We start from the raw sequence: 21,334 nt of genomic DNA on the forward strand, positions 1-21,334 counted from the left end.
CTCTTCTATGGTTGTTATTACTGTTTTTGTTTAGGGTGACTTTTGAATTGAGGAAGCCAGAGCACAGCCCTCAATCCCCCAGGCTGTAAGAAGCCATAACATACAGATAATAATTTCTGGGATGGCTTTGCCCAGAATGTCCTCTCTATTCTGGGTGGTAAATAGCATCTAGTGATGACAAAAAAGCCACCTGACAATGTGACCCAAGAGGTTTTAATGAATAAGAAAATCCTAGGGACCTGATTAAAATTTGAAGACCTAGTGTTCTCCCCAGAGATAAGGCTTTTTAGCTAAAAGAAATTGTCTACAATGACATTGACTTGTTGAAAATACACCATTTTGCATACATTTCCCCAAACAGAAAACCATAATGACCTTCAGTGTATCTATAGCACTGATCCCTATAAAATCTCTCTAGCAACTATGAAATACTATACTGTTAATGATTTGTTTATTCAATATGCAGGCACCCACATACATTTGAACATAAGCACCAAAAGGGCAGAACTATTCTGTTTTCAATTCAGTGCTATTTCTGTAGCACCTCTGAGCTACATCTAACATTATTTAATAGGTACTAGATAAAATATGTAAAAATAAAAGGTTGAAAAGATGAAGATCCCTTTTCCATTTTTCCATAACCTATGCTTTATACTATACAGAATTCTTTCTCTGCAGGCAAAGGCTTATGTAGTTTCAATTTTGTTCTTTGTAGACTCAAATGTGGGACAGGAAAAATATCAGTAAGACATATAAAGGCCACTGCTGGACAATTAGCACACTCCAGAACAGAGTACTGAAGTCAGAGAAAAACTGAGCATCAACTGAATGTCACAACCTCTTCCCTGAATGCACACTGAGAAGCTGAAATACTCTCAGAGAGAGCCCAATGTCTCTCCCCATGGGACAGCAGCATAGGCTCAGATCAGAGGCAGATTTGGATCAGTGTAGTATAGGAAGCTCTGAAATGCCAAAATCAAGGTTCTGTTCACTATGGGAGGCCCATTAGTGACTCAAGACTTTTATTTCTTTTTTGACACAAAAATAACCACAGTGCTAACTTAAGAAGATGAATGTGGTGGGCACTGACAAGAATGCTTAGAGTTAGAGAAATGGAGGCAGGGTGAGTGCTGGAAGCAATTACAAGAGTCAATGAACAATTGTTTAAAATGCTCTGAATTAATAGCAACACTAAGTAGTTCCAAGAAATATAGATATGCAAGTAATATTACAAGGGAAGATTCAGCAGGATTTCTCACAAAAGGGATAGAAATAGACAAAAAAAAAAAATCCCTCAAGATTGGGTAGGGCCAGAGCAATTAGGCAAGAAGAAGAAAAAAAAGGAATACAAATAGGTAAAGAAACTGTCAAAATATCCCTATGTGCAGATGATATGATCCTATGCCTTAAGGACCCAAAAAAACTTTACCTAAAAACTCCTAGACACCATCAACAGCTACAGCAAGGTTGCAGGATATAAAATCAACTTACAGAAATCATTAGCTTTTCTATACACTAATAACGAACAAACTGAGAAAGAATATATGAAAATAATTCCATTTACAATAGCCTCAAAAAAATGAAATACGTAGGAGTAAACTTAACAAAGTATGTGAATGACCTCTACAAGGAGAACTAGAAACTCCTGAGAAAGAGATCGAGGAAGACTACAGAAGGTGGAGAGATCTCCTGTGCTCATGGATTGGTAGAATCAACATAGTAAAAATGGCTATACTCCCAAAAATAATCTACATGTTTAGTGCAGTTTCCATCAAAATCCCAATGACATTCATCACAGAGATTGAAAAATCTATCCTAAAATTCATTTGGAAACACAAGAGACAGCAAATAGCCAAGGCAATACTCAGCAAAAAGAACAATAATGGAGGTATCACACTGCCCGACTTCAAACTTTATTACAAAGCAATAGCAATAAAGACAGCATGGTACTGCCACAAAAACAGACATGAAGACCAGCGGAACAGAATAGAGGACCCAGATATGAAGCCACACAGCTATGCCCACCTTATTTTTGACAAAGGCACTAAAAATATATGATGGAGAAAAGACAGCCTCTTCAACAAATGGTGTTGGGAAAAGTGGTTAGCCGTCTGCAAAAAACTGAAACTAGATCTATGTTTATCAGCCTGTACTAGGTGATATCAACCCAAAATGAACTAGAACCTTAATATCAGACCCCAAACTCTAAAGTTGGTATAGGAAAGAGTAGGAAACACTCTGGAAGTAATAGGTATAGGCAAGGACTTCCTCAATAGAACCCTAACAGCTCAGCAACTAAGAGAAAGGATAGACAAATGGGACTTCATAAAACTAAAAAGCTTATGCACAACAAAAGAAATGGTCTCTGAACTGAAGAGACCACCCACAGAGTGGGAGAAAATATTTGCCAGCTATACATCAGACAAAGGATATACAAAGAATATACAGGGAACTCAAATAACTAAACTCTCCCAAAATCAATGAACCAATAAAGAAATGGGCAACTGAACTAAACAGAACTTTCTCAGAAGAAATTCAAATGGCAAAAAAACACATAAAAAAAATGCTCACCATCTGTAGCCATAAAGGAAATGCAAATCAAAACCACACCAAGATTCCACCTCACCACTGGTAGAATAACCATCATCAAAAACACCCCTACCAACAGGTGTTGTCGACGATGTGGGGAAAAAGGAACCCTCCATACACTGCTGGTGGGAATGCAAGCTAGTGCAACCACTCTGAAAAAAAATCTGGAGGCTTCTTAAAAATCTAAACACAGATCTGCCATATGATCCAGCAATCCCACTCCTGGGGATATACCCAAAGGAGTGCAACACAGGTTACTCCAGAGGCACCTGCACACCCATGTTTATTGCAGTGCTATTCACAATAGCCAAGTTATGGAAACAACCAAGATGCCCCACTATTGATGAATGGATCAAGAAACTATGGTATTTATACACAATGGCATTTTACTCAGCCATGAAGAAGAATGAAATCTTATCATTCTCAAGTAAGTGGATGGAACTGGAGAACATCATTCTGAGAGAGGTTAGCCAGGCTCAGAAGACCAAAAATCGTATGTTCTCCCTCATATATGGACTTTAGATCTAGGGCAAATACAGTGATGTTGTTGGACTTGGGTTACATGATAAGGGGAGAACACATATGGGAGGTATGGGAATAGGTAAGAAACCCCAAACATGAAAGTACTTGATGTCCCCACTGCAGAGGAACTAATACAGAAACCTTAAAGCGACAGAGGTTAACACGAGAAGGGGATTAGGAACCAGTGTGAAGATCAGTTGGAGATGAATCAACTTGGGATGTAACACATTTGTACATAGAAGCAATGCTAGGAATCTCTCTGTATAGCTACTCTTAACTCAACTAGCAAAAATGCTTTGTCTTCCTAATTATGCTTATGTCTTCCTAATTATGCTTATGTCTTCTCTTCAACAAAATTAGAGATAAGGGCAGAACAGATTCTGCCTGGAAGTGAGGGGGGGTGGGAAGGAGAGGGAGGGGGAGGGGACCGGGAGGGGAAGTGACCCAATGTATGCACATGTAAATAAATGAGTAAAAAAAAGTTCAATAAATAAATAAATAAATAAATTGCCATAAGTTATATATATGTGCACACACATATATGCGTGTGTATAAAACTTACATGTGTAAAAATAAATAAATAAAATAAAAGGTCACAGCCTGAGGCATTCCAAGTCTCTGAACCATAATGTCTGCTGGGAAGTCCACCACCACAGGCAGATGTAGAGAAGGAGAAGTTTTGACTGGGTAAAGTGGGAAAAGTAGTAAAAAGCACAGAGATTGGTGAGCCCTCCCTCTCAAGTTACCTTCCCTCACCTCACAGGAGTGACCCAGCATTTCAGAGCTCTTCACATTTCAAAGGAAGTCTCACACCCTATCTATGGAAGCCACCCAGACCCAAAACAACTCAGAGGGCAAAGCTCTTTAAGAGAATTGGTCTCTGAAGTGTCCATCACACTCTCAGCTGCCCTACCCTGAGGCCCATGCTATACTACTGTAAGCTAGAGGTGCAACTCCACGTTTCTGAAGCTGTTCCCATAACAATCGAGGCAAGAAGGAGTAATGGAAAAGTGCACTTTCCTCCATCAAGACGTATAAGGGTTTATTTCTGTGTGTTTGTTTTGTTCATTTGTTTGTTTCTTTGTTGTTTATTGTCTTTTATTTTGGTTTATATCTTTTATTTGTTTGTCTCCCTTCATCCCAAATATTTAGGGTTATTTAAAACCCAACCATGAGTAAAGTGTATACCACTCATTATTCTCAGACCTATCAAAATTATTAGGGAACCAAAATTTCCTAAGGCCAAACATAAAAAGTATCCCGCAGACAGACCTAGGCTACCACGTTGATGAAGACTATGGTGATTTCACTAAAATGTGTTTTCTACAGAAATGTTAAGAATTCTTATTTAGGTAATCAAGACCAGGATATGCCCCAAGTTTATATCAAAACATACTGCAAGAAGAGTTTGATACAGGGTTCTAAATCTAGAATTTAGGATCAAGGTCATTATTTCACTTTGAATATAATTGCCTAAGTATGCACAAATACAGAGATTTTAAGTTTAATTTACACTGAAAAACTATTCATTTGCTTTGCTTCTTCTATCTGCATAATGGTCCCATTAGCCTAATGTAGTTGTAACAATGTGTTTCATTGGCCATCCTCTTTACTGAGCTATGCCACACCAACTTTTCACTCACTCTTGACTTCTTTTTAACTCAAGTCCCAGATTTTCTAATTTAACAGAATCAGTTGTAATTTAAGCTTTATACTATACTATATTATCATGAAGGTGCAGAAAAGGAAAACATTTTAACTAAATGGATTTTTAATATGCAAAATTATGTCACACTGAACTAACCTACTACAAATGCCCAGAAATTTCAGCTAACATTTTATTTTTTTTATTCATATGTGCATACAATGTTTGGGTCATTTTTCCCCCCTTCCCCCACCCTCTCCCTTACTCCCCTCCCACTCCCTCTTCCCCCACCCCCTCGATACCCAGCAGAAACTATTTTGCCCTTATCTCTAATTTTGCTGAAGAGAGAGTATAAGCAATAATAGGAAGGAACAAGGGTTTTTGCTAGTTGAGATAAGGATAGCTATACAGGGAGTTGACTCACATTAATTTCCTGTGCGTGTGTATTACCTTCTAGGTTAATTCTTCTTGATCTAACCTTTTCTCTAGTTCCTGGTCCCCTTCTCCTATTGGCCTCAGTTGCTTTAAAGTATCTGCTTTAGTTTCTCTGTGTTGAGGGCAACAAATGCTATCTAGTTTTTTAGGTGTCTTACCTATCCCCATACCTCCCTTGTGTGCTCTCGCTTTATCATGTGATCAAAGTCCAATCCCCTTGTTGTGTTTGTCCTTGATCTAATGTCCGCATATGAGAGAGAACATACAATTTTTGGTCTTCTGAGCCTGGCTAACCTCACTCAGAATGATGTTCTCCAGTTCCATCCATTTACCTGCAAATGATAACATTTCATTCTTCTTCACAGCTGCATAAAATTCCATTGTGTATAAATACCACATTTTCTTAATCCATTCATCAGTAGTGGGGCATCTCGGCTGTTTGCATAACTTGGCTATTGTGACTAGTGCTGCAATAAACATGGGTGTGCAGGTGCCTCTGGAGTAACCTGTGTCACAGTCTTTTGGGTATATCCCCAAGAGTGGTATTGCTGGATCAAATGGTAGATCAATGTCTAGCTTTTTAAATAGCCTCCAAATTTTTTTCCAGAGTGGTTGTATTAGTTTACATTCCCACCAGCAGTGTAAGAGGGTTCCTTTGTCCCACATCCTCACCAACACCTGCTGTTAGTGGTGTTGCTGATGATGGCTATTCTAACAGGGGTGAGGTGGAATCTTAGTGTGGTTTTAATTTGCATGTCCTTTATTGCTAGAGATGGTGAGCATTTTCTCATGTGTTTTTTGGCCATTTGAATTTCTTCTCTGGAGAAAGTTCTGTTTAGTTCACTTGCCAATTTCTTTATTGGTTCATTAATTTTAGGAGAATTTAGTTTTTTAAGTTCCCTATATGTCTGGTTATCAGTTCTTTGTCTGATGTATAGCTGGCAAATATTTTCTCCCACTCTGTGGGTATTCTCTTCAGTTTAGAGACCATTTCTTTTGTTGAGCAGAAGCTTTTTAGTTTTATGAAGTCCCATTTATCTATGCTATCTCTTAGTTGCTGCTCAGCTAACATATTTTAAATATAGATGCATAATTGAGCTGTGCCATCTTGGAGAAAGTGATGTGGAGAAAGTGAAATTTCTTACCCTCTTCAATATGCTCACTCTTGGATTTTTCTTTTATTCCAGAGCTCCCCTAAAATGACTCTTAACTACAGGAAACTGTCAAAATTAGTCCTTCTGTAGGGGGGTGAAGGCTGAAATTCACTGTTCTGTCATCTGCTTGCCATCATTATCTCTTTCATTCATTTTGACAGTTGCCTGAATTTTTGCCAATCTCACAGGCATTTAACATAACCTCAGGTATTTCTAGTACTAGTAATTCTTACACAATTAGTAACTCACAATAAATATTCATGTAATATAATTGTATACATACAGGTGTATAATATACATGCTACTTACATAACAAATAAAGATAAATTTTTATGTCAAAGAGGAAAAGGTAAGCACCACTCTACAACAGCATTGAAACAGCCAATAAATGACCTTGTTTAGGAAGAGAACAGTCCAATCTCAGAAAAGGGTCAAGAAATGTACACACTTCACATATTTCAGCACATATTCTCAATTTGGACATCTCATGGAATAACTTAATACTGTAGAGCAGGTTTTATGGTAACTCAGTGAGCCAATAGACATTTCAGTTTTCTTTTACACATTCCCACAGATTAACCAAACTAACTAGACGTATAAAAAATTAAAGGGAAAGAAAGAACCCTATTTTTTAAAGCAGTGATATCTATCTTCTCTCAGATTCATATTTCTTCTTTATTTTAAGATAAAACATTCATTCTTAGAATGAACATAGAAAGGGTTTTTTGGACACCTTCCTTATTTCTTGATCTGGTTCTATGAGAGAGGTCATTGGGGTAAATTAGGACAACAAAATGTTCTGTGATTATCATAATCACAGAAGTCCATCCTAATTCAGATTTGTATCAGTTAAAGTTCTATGAAGGAAACAAATGAATCTAAGCAAGGAGAATTGAAGGGAATTAAGTGTTTACCAAATCACCAAATGTGCTAGAAAAGTAAATTCCAGATTGGGCCTCCAGGATTTACCCCAAGTATTCCATACAGCTGACTAGACAGAGTTTCTTCACAGTGCCCACTCACGTATTCAGCTCTTGGAGCACACTTCAATTCCTGAGAGTCAGTGCAAGGCTGGCTCTTTATTGACTCCCTTTTCCCATATTAAAAGTAGTTATCTTTTCTTAAATTTTCTATTTACATTTTATAAAGTGAGAGGTTTCATCAAGATATTTCCATAATGCATCTAATGTACCTCCTCTATTGCTTTTTCTTATCTTCTTCCTCTCAAAAGTAGACAGCTTTAATTGAATTCCCATACTCTCTTGTTTAAAGAGGCAAGATTTAGGAAACCTAGAATTTTTGAAAATTTTTCTCCAAACAAATTACTCCTTATCTGTCTTATATTTTGAACCATAATATTTTTAGCATATGAACGCTTAAGAGTATCATGAGAGAAAAAAAAATTGCTTACAAATAAAAATTCCCCAATATACAACACAACTTTATATTTCCTTACTCCAAAGTGGGACCTCAGTAAAACTTTCAAATATATTCTATACATTTTATTGAACATCTGTTCAGCTAACTTGAAATTCACTTCATGTTCTAATTATACAAAAAATTTTAGAGGAGATGCACCTAGAAATGTATAGACTCAAAACAGTTTGCAGTGTGGTTATGATGAGCTTTGAGTTCAACATTTGTTTGGGTGATAGAGTAAGCCAAGATACTGAAAAGTAGACAGATACTTTGAGTTTGCAGCATTCATGTAAATGAAGAAAACTTTTATTTCTTCCACTTGATGATGAGAAAGATTCAAATGCCCTTTGCAAATCTGCATTAATTACCTGAGTACCAACTAAAACAATTCATCTCATTGAAACTTCCTCATGTGTAAAACACATGAGGAAACTTAAGTTTGGAGAATATAAGTAACTTACCCCAGTTCAAGAAAGTACTATATGCCATAACTAGTATATCACCCAATGTGATATACAAAAATGGGGTGAAATTTTGGTGGATTACATGCATATATTTAATTTTCATAATTTAATTATATGGTCAAGATATCTTAGGCCTGAGTAAGTAACTCCCTAGTTTAACAGAATTTCCCAAAATTTGAATGCAATAGCAAGTTTTCTTCTAACCTTGTACCAAGAAACAGCCTCCATGAGAATTTTGTTTACTTCTATCATGGTCTTCATTGGGCTCTAAAGGAATTGGGCATTTTTGTATATCTAACCCTTATTAAATTTTGGACTCCTTGAAAGCTTTTTGAACTCTGTATCTCCAGTACCTGATGGAACACCTGACGCTCAGCAAATGTTCAGTATCACCATTATGAAAGTACTTAACTGGCCTATAGCTTAAAAAACTGAAGCCTATAACTAAAAAGACTAATCTCTACATACCCAAAGGCATCCTGGAGCATGGGACAGCCATCCACAATGTTATAAGAACTGGGAATACAAAATTCAATAGTTTTATAGTTAGCTGCATTGCCACATTAGAAAGCTGATGTTTTGAATTTAGAAAATAAAGCCTCATGTATCTGGGCTCTTCTATATCTGACCTCCAGCCAATCCCTCCTTTATGCCTCTTTACTTTATCATCATATTCAAACTGATCTATGCTCTTCTTCCTACCCCAAATCAGTATTTCTCAAACTTTAAAATAATAAGAATAAGCCACAGAAATTGTTAAAAATTGTATTCCTAGACCCTAATCCTACAGAATGATTGTATTTTATAGGTAGAATGTAGAAATCAGCATTTTTAAAGAAACAAACTAAGTAATTCCCATGCAAAACTTCCTTGATTAGTAAGATACAAATTTTATTCAAACTTCAAGATGTCAGGAGTACATCTACAGAGAGTAATGAGAAAAAAAAACAAGCAATGATGTTCACAATGGTATAGAAATGGATTTGGTGGGAAAAACATGAGCCCAACATTGACTAAGAAATAAAAAGTTTAGCAGACTAAGTATTCACATTAGCACACATCATTCAGTGAAGGGAAATTTTAAAAGCACAAATGGTCTAGGGGTTGATGAAGGGTCCAAAAAGCTAGGTCTGTATTAAGCCCTGACAGGAAAGTTCCACCATCCAGAAGGGAGATAGAAGAGTTTCAATAATTCCACCAGATTGAGGATAATAAGCAAAATATGTAATACCATGAAGGAATACTTATTGATTATTCATGAATTAAGTAGAAATGGTGTGTGACTCTAGATCTATAACCGGTTATTGGTTAGAAATAAAGTATGTTTCATATTTCATCTTTGTGTCCAAGTAGAATGCTTCATTTTCTGTTGATATAAATGTGGCATATCCTGTGTAGAACTTGAAGGACAAGTACAAACATGTTTCTACCATCTACTTAGGGAAAAGAGTCCATGATCTGGGAATTGGGGCCACTGACCAGTACTTTCCATGGCTCTAGAAGAGACATTGACAGCCCCTTGGGTAAAGCAAAATAAAAACACATCTTGAGAGCTATTTTTCTCTTCACAGGATCAAATCTTTCAATTAATTTCTATATGCAGAATTTCTATTGTTAGTTGACAAATGAAATAAGAAGTGGAAAACAATATCTAATCAATCTTATAGTCACAAAGTTTCATATAAGACATCCTGGTTCATCAAGTAAAAATGCTTTGCTAAAACTCTCAGCACTTCATTCCTTGTCAATTAAAGTAACTTGACTGATGGTAACTTTCAGCTTTTTGCCTGATAATATCTCTCAACATTCACTTTAAGTGATAGCCAGAAACTATGCTATTCTGAGTATTTGGTGTTGGATATGAGAAAAGAATCTTGGATCTAGTGAAACCCAACCCCTCAAAACTAAACAAACATATTTCTAAATTAAGGCAAAAGTTGAAGAAGCTAGTGAATACATACTGTCTTTTGTATCATTCCTTCTCCCTCAGGATTTTATGACATTAAGATATTAGGAGAGCTGAGTTTGAGAAAATGTTCCTACATTTTAAACTATGAAAAAGGATTTCTTGTAACCTGCACAACTCTGGAGAAAGTGGGGAGGAAAATAACATTTTATGACAGAATAAGAGTTTTCACAGTCTAAGGCCATGTGGCTTGAAAATACAATCTCTAAAAATACTAAAAATGCAATTATTTTTATTCTGCTGCCTTATGTTAAGCCAGGACAAATGGAGTCATAAGCACCAAAACAAAAGTTATTGCTATCAGTACTGTTACTTGCCAGTGTTGAAGTGTTGCAGGCCGGTGTCAAGGGTCCTTGCCTGCACAGGCCAGAGAACTGGCTCATCAGGCAGCTGAATGATGAGTCAAAGCCGGTATATAAAGTAGGATTTATTAGAGAGAAAGGAAAGGCTACAGCTAGAGAAGAGTAGCGGAGCCCGGAAGCCAGTAACCACCTGCTCAGGTAAAGGCTGGGGCTTTTTAAGGACGCTTTAACTCTGAGTTAGGGTATCAGTTATGTGGGTTTTTTCTATTGGCCATGTATTTGCATGTAGGGTCTCTTAGATGAGCTGGTCTGTTTGCCCCTTTTTTTGGGGAGGGAACAATCTTGAGAGCATCTTTTTTATCAGCCCCATGGCAGATTTGTGAGACCCTGTATTTCTTCCTGGCAGATTTGTGAGACCCTGTATCTCCTCCTCAGGGTGCAGGAATGCAGATTTATAACTCCTCAGAGTGCAGGGCTCATGGTGCTCTCCATAGGGGATGGGCTACTTTCTCATCAGCCTTAGGTCTCCAGACCCAACGGTACCACTTTTCTCATGGCATGTTTACTCTGTAAGGTCTTCTCAAACCCCCCCACTTCCTGCAAATTGCTCTAAGTTAACCCTACTCCTGTGGTTCTCTAGCTAAATTAAATAATGGGGTAGCGCCTTGAATCCTTAGAGGTGTGGTATGAAGCACTGCTTCCAACTACCTGCTACCTTTTCCATTACAGAAGAGTTACTTACAATTCTGTAGCATCCTTTTCTTATCTATGAGAACAGTAAAACCTATTTTTAAGGGTAGCTTAAAAATTCCTTAACATATAATTTGTTTTCCATATCATCCATGTTGTTATTACAATACGCTTTCTATCATAATTTGTTTCTCTCTTTGTAAACCACTAGCAAGTATTAGTATAAATCAACATATTCTCAGGATTTATGGAAGAGTGAGGTATTCATTATAATTTGACTGATTATAAGATGGTTGGCAGCAGCTATAGAACATTTACAGAGTTCTACTCCATTTCTCAAGCAGATATACTTCCTATGGAAACTATCTTTCCTGGAGCTGTTGCTGGTATCTGTTGCGGTTCCCAGGACATTTGCTATCATCCTCACAGATGATCACAGCATCTCACTTGTATCAGCTGTATCATCCAGTCCCATGTCCACTTCTTCCCAGACACCACTGACTTCTTCTCTTAACCATCATGTCTCCGAATCATTACCTGGCAATCTGTAGACCATTTCACTGTGAGACCCTGATGACTAGTTATGTCTGCTCCCAACTTGTGCTGGCTTCCTGGTTAGCTAGGTTCCTTTGGGTCCTTTGCCTTTAATTCTCATGACCAGCTTACCATTTTGTGACCCCAGTAGTATTCATCATCGTTTTGTGACACTTGGCCCTTGTTAAGACTCTTTTGTGCGGACACCCATCTTCTGAAGCTGGTGGATTTTGTGCTGTCTTTGTTGGTGATACTCAGTTCATTAAACTTGACCTCAGTCTCCTACACCTGCATCTTCCTTCTGTTCTCAAGGATCTCACAGCTGCCCAGTGAAAGAAAGCAGTTTCCCCTTATACTTCACTTCATACTGTGGTGATCAGGCCTATCGCAGCTCCATCTTTCTCAACATCCATCTGTCAGAAACTCAGTCCATGCTGCTCAACATTGGTAACTACATACTGAATCGTGTCATCATACCTCTCCTGAACCCAGTCATCTCCAGCTTCCACAGTGACAAAGTGAAACAAGAACTGAGAAATGTCCTCAGGTGACATAGGCCACTACAAGGAAATATCCCTTTTAAATTGTGATATTAATATTTATTGGAAACTTTTTTAATTTGTTAAGAAGTTAACTCTTCTCAGCTAGTAAAAGGATAGTCTGTGAATACAAAAGATGAAATATGGGAGTTAGCCTTGATTGCCTTCCATCCAGTCTTCCGTCTTTGTCTCCACGTAGATAAGACTAATGCAACTGGTCAAATTTCAGAATTCTGGTTAGAACACAGTTCCTCCAAAGTGACATCTCTGGCTTCCATGTGGGGAAGCAGCAATCCTTCTTCCTTATGATGTTGAAGGACCTTATCACAGCTTCAGTACACACATTCAGGAAACTGAATGAAGTACCACATGACAGCCTATGAGGCAAAGAGAAGGAAGACAATGGGAATGGAAAGGCAAGCTTGAGCACATCAGTTCAGCTCCATTGTTGTTCAAAGGGAGGATGTTGAGCAAACAATAAATCAAAGTATTTAAATCACTCCTAAAACCTTGCATTAAGTTTTCTATTTAATTTCACCATGAGGCAGAAAGAGAGAGAGAATGAGAAAGAGAGAGAGAGAGCGAACAGCAACAAAAATGTTACCTATCACTTTTGAGTCTTTCAATAGTTATATCAAGATGATAGCCATGAGCTAGTGTGGTGGCTCACACCAGCACTAGGGAGGTAAAGGCAGGAAGATCTCAAGTTCAACACCAGTCTGGGCTGTATAGTAAGAACTTGTTCTTAAAAAAACAATGACCATGAAAATTGTTTGTTAGCTGAGAAGAAATGAAATGATTTTTCTATTTCCTTTAATGTCATCTTAACACACTAAGACCTAGGTCTGAGTAACTCACTAGGACATAGATTTTTCCCTAGAGAAGGTCCTGGTAAAACAAGAAAAGAAAGTGGGAAATGATAGAAGGAAATAAAAGAATACATAATCAGGGAAGGTGTGTCTTGGCATTTCTTTGTTGCCTCTGATGAACTATCAAGAATGGACTTTGATCACATGATAAAGCGAGAGCACACATGGAAGGTATGAGGATAGGTAAGACACCCAAAAAACTAGATAGCATTTGTTGCCCTCAACACAGAGAAACTAAAGCAGATACTTTAAAGCAACTGAGGCCAATAGGAGAAAGGGACCAGGAACTAGAGAAAAGTTTAATTGGAGAAGAATTAACTTAGAAGATAATGAGCAAAAACCCTCGGTCCTTCCTATTATTGCTTATACTCTCTCTTCAACAAAATTAGAGATAAGGGCAGAATAGTTTCTGCCTGGTAGCGAGGGGTAAGAGGGGGTAAGGGAGAGTAAGAGAGGGAATGGGGGGAACGGGAGAGAAATGACCCAAACATTGTATGCACATATGAATAAAATAAAAATTAAAAAAAATAAAAAAATAAAATCTTAAACTTAAAAAAAAAAGAAGAATGACAATGTTAAGAGTCCCCTTTGTGCTCCACAATGAAGCTTCTTGAATGAACTAGCTTCACAGGTTGTCCATAAAACAAACTGTTGAAATACTCTAAGAGAAGCAGGATGGTGAGGTAAAGGCAGGCACTCCCAATTTCCATGTGAGATGGGAAGGCATCTATAATCCTATAAGCTCCCAAAGCAGAATAGAGATAGAATCTGAACCAAGTTAGTGGGTATGTCATGGAGTTCGCAGCACCAAGAGTGAGATGACTGATCTTTGTGGTATGAAAACTTTGGCCAGGTAATGAATGGAGAAAATTCTAGAGACTCATCAGGGGGTCTATAACCTAAACCAAATCTTAGCTGAAACCAAGTGAGAATGGGAGTATTATCCAGCCCTGACCAATCAGAGAAACCAAACTTCAAGCTGTGTCAGAGACTTTAGCATCAGTGGTCATAAGAATTTTCAAAGGTGGAATTACTCTCATGTCCAGTTGTGAGTCCAGCAAGCAGCCTAGACCTCAGAATCCTAAGAACTCAGTTATTTTAGAGAAAATGACTGAGGGATTAATTTATTTATGCATAGAAGCAAGTATATAGACTTGTCCAAATCCTAGCTATTTTTCCAACTATTCAGCACAAAGTGATCCTTAAAAATAAAATGTCAGTTATTAAAGAATAAAAAGTCACAATTTTTACACATATGATTTTATATAAGTAAATATATGTTCCTGCTACAAGTTCATGGTAGAGTAAAGAGAGAATTTGACCCTTGCTGCAAAATTAAATTCTATGGAAAGAGAACTCTGATTTAGGTCTTATGACTCTAAAATTCTCTTTGTATTAAAGTACATTCTCATTAATCAGCCAAAATCATTATATGATCAGTTTTTTTTTCTCTTTCAATATCCAAACTATCTTTTCTCTAACTCCATTCCTTTCTTCTTTGGAGTCTAACCTATCCTCTAAGACCTGAATGCTAAACATTTCTTCTCAGCTGGCTATTATTATGGGAAGTAAATTTACCTGCTAAAATACAAGTGATCACCAATGAGATAGTTCTAAGATGACAAATTCCTTTACTTGAGTGCTTATTCTTCCCACCCCACGTCCATGATAAGTATCACTGATTGATTAAATAAGTCAACAAATAAAATAATCAAAACCTTGTTTTATTTTAAATCAGACTCTTAATGTATAAAGGTAGGAGTGAAAAAGCAGAGGTTCCACAATACAGGTAAAAACTGGTTGATTAACATGGTTGGAGAATATATGAGAATGTGAATCAAGGAGGTATTAAGATATTAAGGAGTAAAAGAGAGATGATGAAAAGGAGAACTGTGAAGTAAAAGTGCTAGGGATACACACAAACTTTTTGATACCAAAAGATAAAATATTATCAAAGCAGTCAACTGTGGCTTTGAACAGCCTAAAACATAGCTGAATTTAAAAGACTGTTTTATATTCCTAGATGGATGAGAGGAATAAAGGAGAATGATGGAGGGGATGAATTCAACTACAATATATTGTAAGAACTTTTGTAAATATCACAATGTACCCCCAGTACAACAATAATTTTTTTAAAAGACTGAGTTTTTGAGTAAGAGTATAGAAAAAAACATACACATAAAAGTCTCTGGATGTTAGTCCCTTCAAACAAATTCCCCCTCAGTCCTCTAACCTCAATCCCCAATTCCATATTCTTCATGTGTTCAGTTCTTCATGAATCAACCCTCTATATTATAATACCCAACATGCCTGACTCTCACAATCACACTTGTCCTAGTCCTTACCATTTAAAATGTCAAGTTTAAACATGTCAGGCTAACTGATACAACTCACAAAGAGTTGACCCTTAAAAGTTTTAGATACCATCCAGAGTTATACAGACCTGGGTTGGACAAGTTCTGTGGCCTTAAATAGTTATTTAATGTCTCTAAGCTTTGTAAATGACTCACCTTTAGAAATGAGGATGATAACTAAGTCATAAAATATTGAGAGAATTGACATAAATAATAAGCATTAATCACTTAGTACAATGCCTGACACATAGTAAGTTCTTACCAAAGACTTTTTAGATGATGACAATGTAACATGATGATGGCAACAATGACAGTCTTAGGAAACTGAGAAAGAAGAAACTAATTTGCCCTATATATTCCATCAGTCTCCTGAAAGCAGGACTTGGGGTCCTATATTTTATTTAACCTCCAGATTCTTCCTATCTCTAGGAAATTAAAAACAAAAGTATTCGTCAAATGTATTACGTGTCAAAAATGATGTCAGAAAAGAGACACCAGCTTTACTACCTCTGTGCATGATGTAGTTGGAACTTTCTTAGCAAGGCCAATATCACGCTCATTTGGAGAAGTGCTCTCTGAGCCAATGGTACTTCTATATAGCACTTAATACTTTTTCTCTAGGAGCAATGCTAGGACACTTATCCCATGTTCAATATAGGCTAAAAGTTCAGGTCACTAGAAATTGACTATAGTTCAAAACAATAAAGAAGCAATAGACATGATGTTTTATCTGTTTTATGAATCCTCTCAAGAAGGCTGGTACACTGAAATATTTCTCAGATTCTCAGAACCCTGCCTCCGCTAAACCTCAGGGTCAATGCTCTAGAGGACCAATAAAATCCTTCTGCCTCCTCCACAGCTTCTTCATGGCCATGATCACTTCTTTATTTCTTAGGGTATAAATAGCAGGATTCAGCATGGGGGTGACCATTGTGTATAGCACAGAAATTGCTTTGTCCATAGGAAAAGTCCGAAAAGGCCTTGCATAGATGTAGATGCAAGGGACAAAGATTAAGGTCACCACAGCAATATGAGAGGCACAGGTGGACAAGGCCTTGCTGCGGCCCTCCCATGAGTGGCCTCGGAGCATCACTAGCAGTGCTGTATAGGATCCCAGCAGCACCAGAAAGCACATTAGGGTTACCAAACCATTGTTGGACACCATCAGAAGCTCTAAGACGAAAGTGTCAGTGCAGGCTAACTTGATCAGTTGAGGTACATCACAATAAAAGTTGTCTAGCTTGTCAGGACCACAAAAGGGCAGGTGGATAGTCAATCCAATCTGTACGATGGAGTGGATGAAACCCCCCACCCAGGAGGCTGCCATGAAAAGCATACAGACTGTCTGATTCATAAGAAGCGTGTAGTGTAGGGGCTGAGAAATGGCAACATAGCGGTCATATGCCATGACAGTCAACAGGAAGATCTTGATGCCTCCAATGAAGTGGAAAAAGAAGAGCTGAGTCAGACAGGCACCAAAGGAAATGGTGGGGTTGCCAGAGAGCAAGTCAACCAGCATCCTAGGTGCTGTAATGGAAGAGTAGCAAAAGTCCAGGAATGAAAGATTGCCTAAGAGAAAATACATGGTTGTGTGCAAGTGTGGATCAAAGGTGACTATGACCACAATAAGGAGATTTCCAGTTACAGTCATAAGATACACAGCTGAGAAGACAACGAAGAAGAGAAACTGAAGCTCCCATACCTGAGAGAGTCCTAGTAGGACAAATGCTGTCACCTGGGAATGATTTGCTGGATTCATCTGCCTAGCTGTGGCCTGGAAAATGAACCTACCAAGGAAAAATGAACACATTCATCAAGGGATCTGCAAACTTTTTGAATACAATTTTTGGGAATTATAATTCTTGGGAATTCTCTACTATTTCATTTACCATAGAAGAATGTAGTAAGTGGTTCTATAGGACACCAACCATGTGAACATCACACATTGTTGTGATAAAAAAAAAAGAGAGAATAAAACTTGGGACAGGACTGATAATATTTCTAGCTTATGAGAATGGAAAGTAATCAGCTCTCACAAGTTGTGAAGATACAGTTGGAGGCATGGCAAGCACTAGGCCCCAAGTTTAAACTCTAGTGCAGCCAAAAAAATTGAGAAGATATAAAAATTGCCAAAATGAAAATTAATTTCAGTCCTGCCAGTAACTAATTGAGTAAGCAGCAACAATCTTCTGAGGTTCTGAAAGCTTCACTTCCCCCATCTATGATATAAAATTAACCAAATGTCCTCAAAGTTTCCTGTAGTTTAATTTTTCATATTATATGTGGCCTTAATTTAGAAAACTTGATGAATCCTTACACATCAAATGTTTCAACAGTTTTCATAGGATAACATAGTTATTATTATAAAATAACATAAACATCAAGTTGTTCATCATACCCTTGAATAAATATTAAGTTGCTTGCTGAGATAGCTCAGAAATTCTAAGTTTTTTTAGCATTAAAAGTATGCTAAAGTCAAAAGCAAGAGAAAAAAAAACAGAAAATAATGTCCTTACACTTTATAAGGGAAAAGAACTACTATTTTCTCTAAAACTCAATTTAAAGAAAAAAAATCAATTTTAAGAAAAAAAACATGAAAGAAAGCCAGGCATGTCACCATGTCCATAATCCCAGCACTCAGAAGGCAGAGGCAGGAGTGCTGACAGTTGAGGTCAACTTGATCTAAAGAATGAATTCAAAGCCAGCCTGGGCTACATAGTAAGAACCTGTCAGAGAAACAAAGAAAGGAAGGGAGAGAAGGAGGGAGGGAAGAAAAGAAAGAAAAAAGAAGATAAATGAAAAGAGAGAAAGCATGCAAAAGAAAGATTCCTCGTTTGTAACTCTGGGAATTTGAGAGCAACTATATTCTCTAGGGAAATACAGAAGAGGGCAACTAGAATATTGAATGCCCTCGAGAGTTTGAGTATCAATGCTAGTTTCAAGGACATTACCTAAGGAATAATTTTTTACTTATATGCAAAGCAACAAGGGGAGGCTATAAATATGAATTGAAATTTGAGCAAAAGATGATGGCACGTGCCTGTAATCCCAGCATTTGGAAGGCTGAAGCAAGAGGATAGCAAGTTTGAGGCCAGCCTGGGCTACACAGAAAGTATATATACTTTTATACATAAGAGCATTATATATTTATATCAATTAAAATGATGTATTATAGAAAGAGACAAATGAAACAGAATGAATATATAAACAGAGAAGTGAAGATGAGCATTAGAAGCACTTTCCAGCTCAGAATTGAAGCAGCCAGGAAACAACGTCTCAGTGAAGTAGGTGACTGAAGGGATGCACTGACATTTAATATTGGACAGAGGAACCTGGAGAAACCCAGAGACTCTGGTTATTGGAATAGAGGGCAAGAAATAACAAATCAGCACCACTGTGGTGGTGAGGGCTGAAGAGAGGAATAGCAGAAAGGAAAAGAAGGACAGACGCAGTGGTCAAAAAGTGACATAGAAACAGAGGTAGAATAGAAATGCAGCCTGAACGTAGGTGATCTAGGAGCTGCATAGTGTTCTGCTGCTTAGCACTGCTCTGCATTTCTCAAAGTAAAAGTGTAGTACTGTAATCGGGAGCCATCTTGAGAAGGTCATCCCAAGCATGCTTCTTTGGGAAATATACATCCCTACATTTTTCATTCTTTGAATCCACAGCAGTATTGTCATGCTGTTCAATCAGTGGATCTTGTGGTCCACTGTGATCCCTCCAGAATTCAATTGAAGTAAGCTCATCATTTTTTAAAAGTCACGAAAATTCCACAGCCTTTGTTCTCTGTAAGTGATTCATAGATCAAGAACCAGAAAGAAGGTCAGATTGACAGGTAATAAATATCTCCTCTTGCCTGCATGACCACCCTAATGGAGAAAATATCTTTCCTTCTTTCCTTCCTTCCTTCCTTCCTTCCTTCCTTTCTTTCTTCTTTCTTTTTCTTTCTTTCTTTCCTTCTCTTCCTTCCATCCTTCCTTCTTTGTTTTTGGTTTGTTGTGGGGATATTTTGTTTTGTTTTTGCTGGTTGACTGGTTTATGTGCAAACTTTTTAATATACATTTTCTTTTTATTACTATCTATGGGAGTTTTCTTACTACCATCTCCTCACTTTCTAATAGTCAAATTCTCTCATTGCATTCTTTACTTTCCTCTTTTCTGCTGCTTTTTCCTTCTCACTTTTTGAATATTTTAACTTTTGTTTTTCCATTTATCACAGAACAGAGTCACTGCTGAATTTTATCAGATGTTTAATGAAGAACTAACACCAATGTTCCTTGAACTATTCCATGAAATAGAAAAAGGAAAAAATGCTTCCAAATTCATTCTATGAAGCCAATATTACTCCGATACTAAAACCAAATAAAGATACAAGCCTCTCAAAAACAACAAAAAAAAAAACTGTAGCCAATATCCTCAGTGAATATGATTAAAAATTTTTCAGCACAATACTTGCAAATGGAATTCAATGTCACATTAAGATAATGCACCATGATCAAGGTGGTTTCGTATGGTTCAATATATGTAAATCAATAAGTATAATACAGCACATAAATAGAATCAGGACAAAAATCACATGATCATCTCAATACATGCAGAAAAGCATTAGACAAAATCCAGTATCATTTCATGATAAAAAGCCCTAAAGAAACTAGGTATAAAGGATCATTCCCAAATATAATGAAGGATATATATATATATATATATATATATATATATATATATATATATATGAAAAGCCCAGAGCCAGCTGAATGGGAGAAAAACTGAAAGCATTTCAGGAATCAGGAATGAATATTGAAATTTTACCCAAAGTAATAAGGCAAGAAAAAGAAATAAAAGGGACACCGGTAGGAAAGGAAGAAGTCAAATTATCCCTATTTGTAGACAATAGTCTTAGATCATAAAAACTCAACCACAAAACTCTTAGATTTGATAAATTCATTAAAGAAGAAGGATACAAAATAAACATATGAAAACCAGTAGCCTTTTGTACACCGATAATGAACATATTGAGAAAGAAATCAGGAAAACAATCCAATTCACAAGAGCTTTAAAAAGAATAAAATACCTAAGCATAACCATAACCAAGGAAGTAAAAGACCCCCTCAGTAAAAACACTGAAAAAAGAATTTAAAGAATACACTAAAAGATGGACGGACCTGCCATGCTCATTGGTGGGCAGAAATAATATTGTTAAAATGATCATATCACTGAGAGCATCCTACAGATTCAATATAATAATCAGCTTCAAAATATCAATATCAGCCAGGCACCTGGTGGCTCTCCCCTGTAATCCTAGCTATTCAGGAGGCAGAAATCACTAGAAACACCAGTCCGGGCAAATAAATCTGCGAGACTGTCTTGAAAAAGCCTTCACAAAAATAGGGCTAGTGGAGTGGCTCAAGGTGAAGGTCATGAGTTCAAGCCCCAGTACAACAACAACAAAAAAATCAATGACATGCTTCCCAGAAATGGAAAAAACAATCCTAAAATTCATGTGGAAGCACAAAAGAAAACTCAAATAGCCAAAGCAATCCTGTGCAAAAAGAGCAATCCTGTAGGTATCACAATACCGAATTTCAAATCATACTGCAGAGTCATAGTAGTTTAAACAGCATGGTACCAGCACAAAAACAAAACACATAGACCAATGGAATAGAATAGAGAACCCAAAAACAAAATCACACATCTACAACCACGTGGTTCTTAACAAAGGTGGCAAAAGCATACACTGGAAAAAAATACACCTTGTTTAACAAATGGTGCTGAGAAAACTGGATATTCACATGTAGAAGATTAAAACTAGATTCCTGTCTGTCATCCTGTACAAAAAATCAATTCAAAATAGA

General features: G+C 37.1%; 2 protein-coding genes across 3 annotated transcripts in view; both read right to left on the reverse strand.

The window, feature by feature from the left end:
- LOC109674527 (olfactory receptor 10G9) overlaps positions 1-21,334 on the reverse strand; it is a 249,077-nt gene that overhangs the window by 118,932 nt on the left and 108,811 nt on the right. The gene's annotated exons all lie outside the window — the stretch shown is intronic.
- Or4d5 (olfactory receptor family 4 subfamily D member 5) overlaps positions 16,297-21,334 on the reverse strand; it is a 113,835-nt gene continuing 108,797 nt past the window's right edge. For both annotated transcript variants that reach the window (XM_074066500.1, XM_074066499.1), the window contains one exon: positions 16,297-17,269. In XM_074066500.1, coding sequence (XP_073922601.1) covers positions 16,297-17,241 — 945 coding nt within the window. In that variant the 5' untranslated portion in view covers positions 17,242-17,269. The remainder of the gene's footprint in view (positions 17,270-21,334) is intronic.

This window comes from Castor canadensis, chromosome 2, assembly GCF_047511655.1.
Source record: "Castor canadensis chromosome 2, mCasCan1.hap1v2, whole genome shotgun sequence".
NCBI lineage: Eukaryota > Metazoa > Chordata > Mammalia > Rodentia > Castoridae > Castor > Castor canadensis.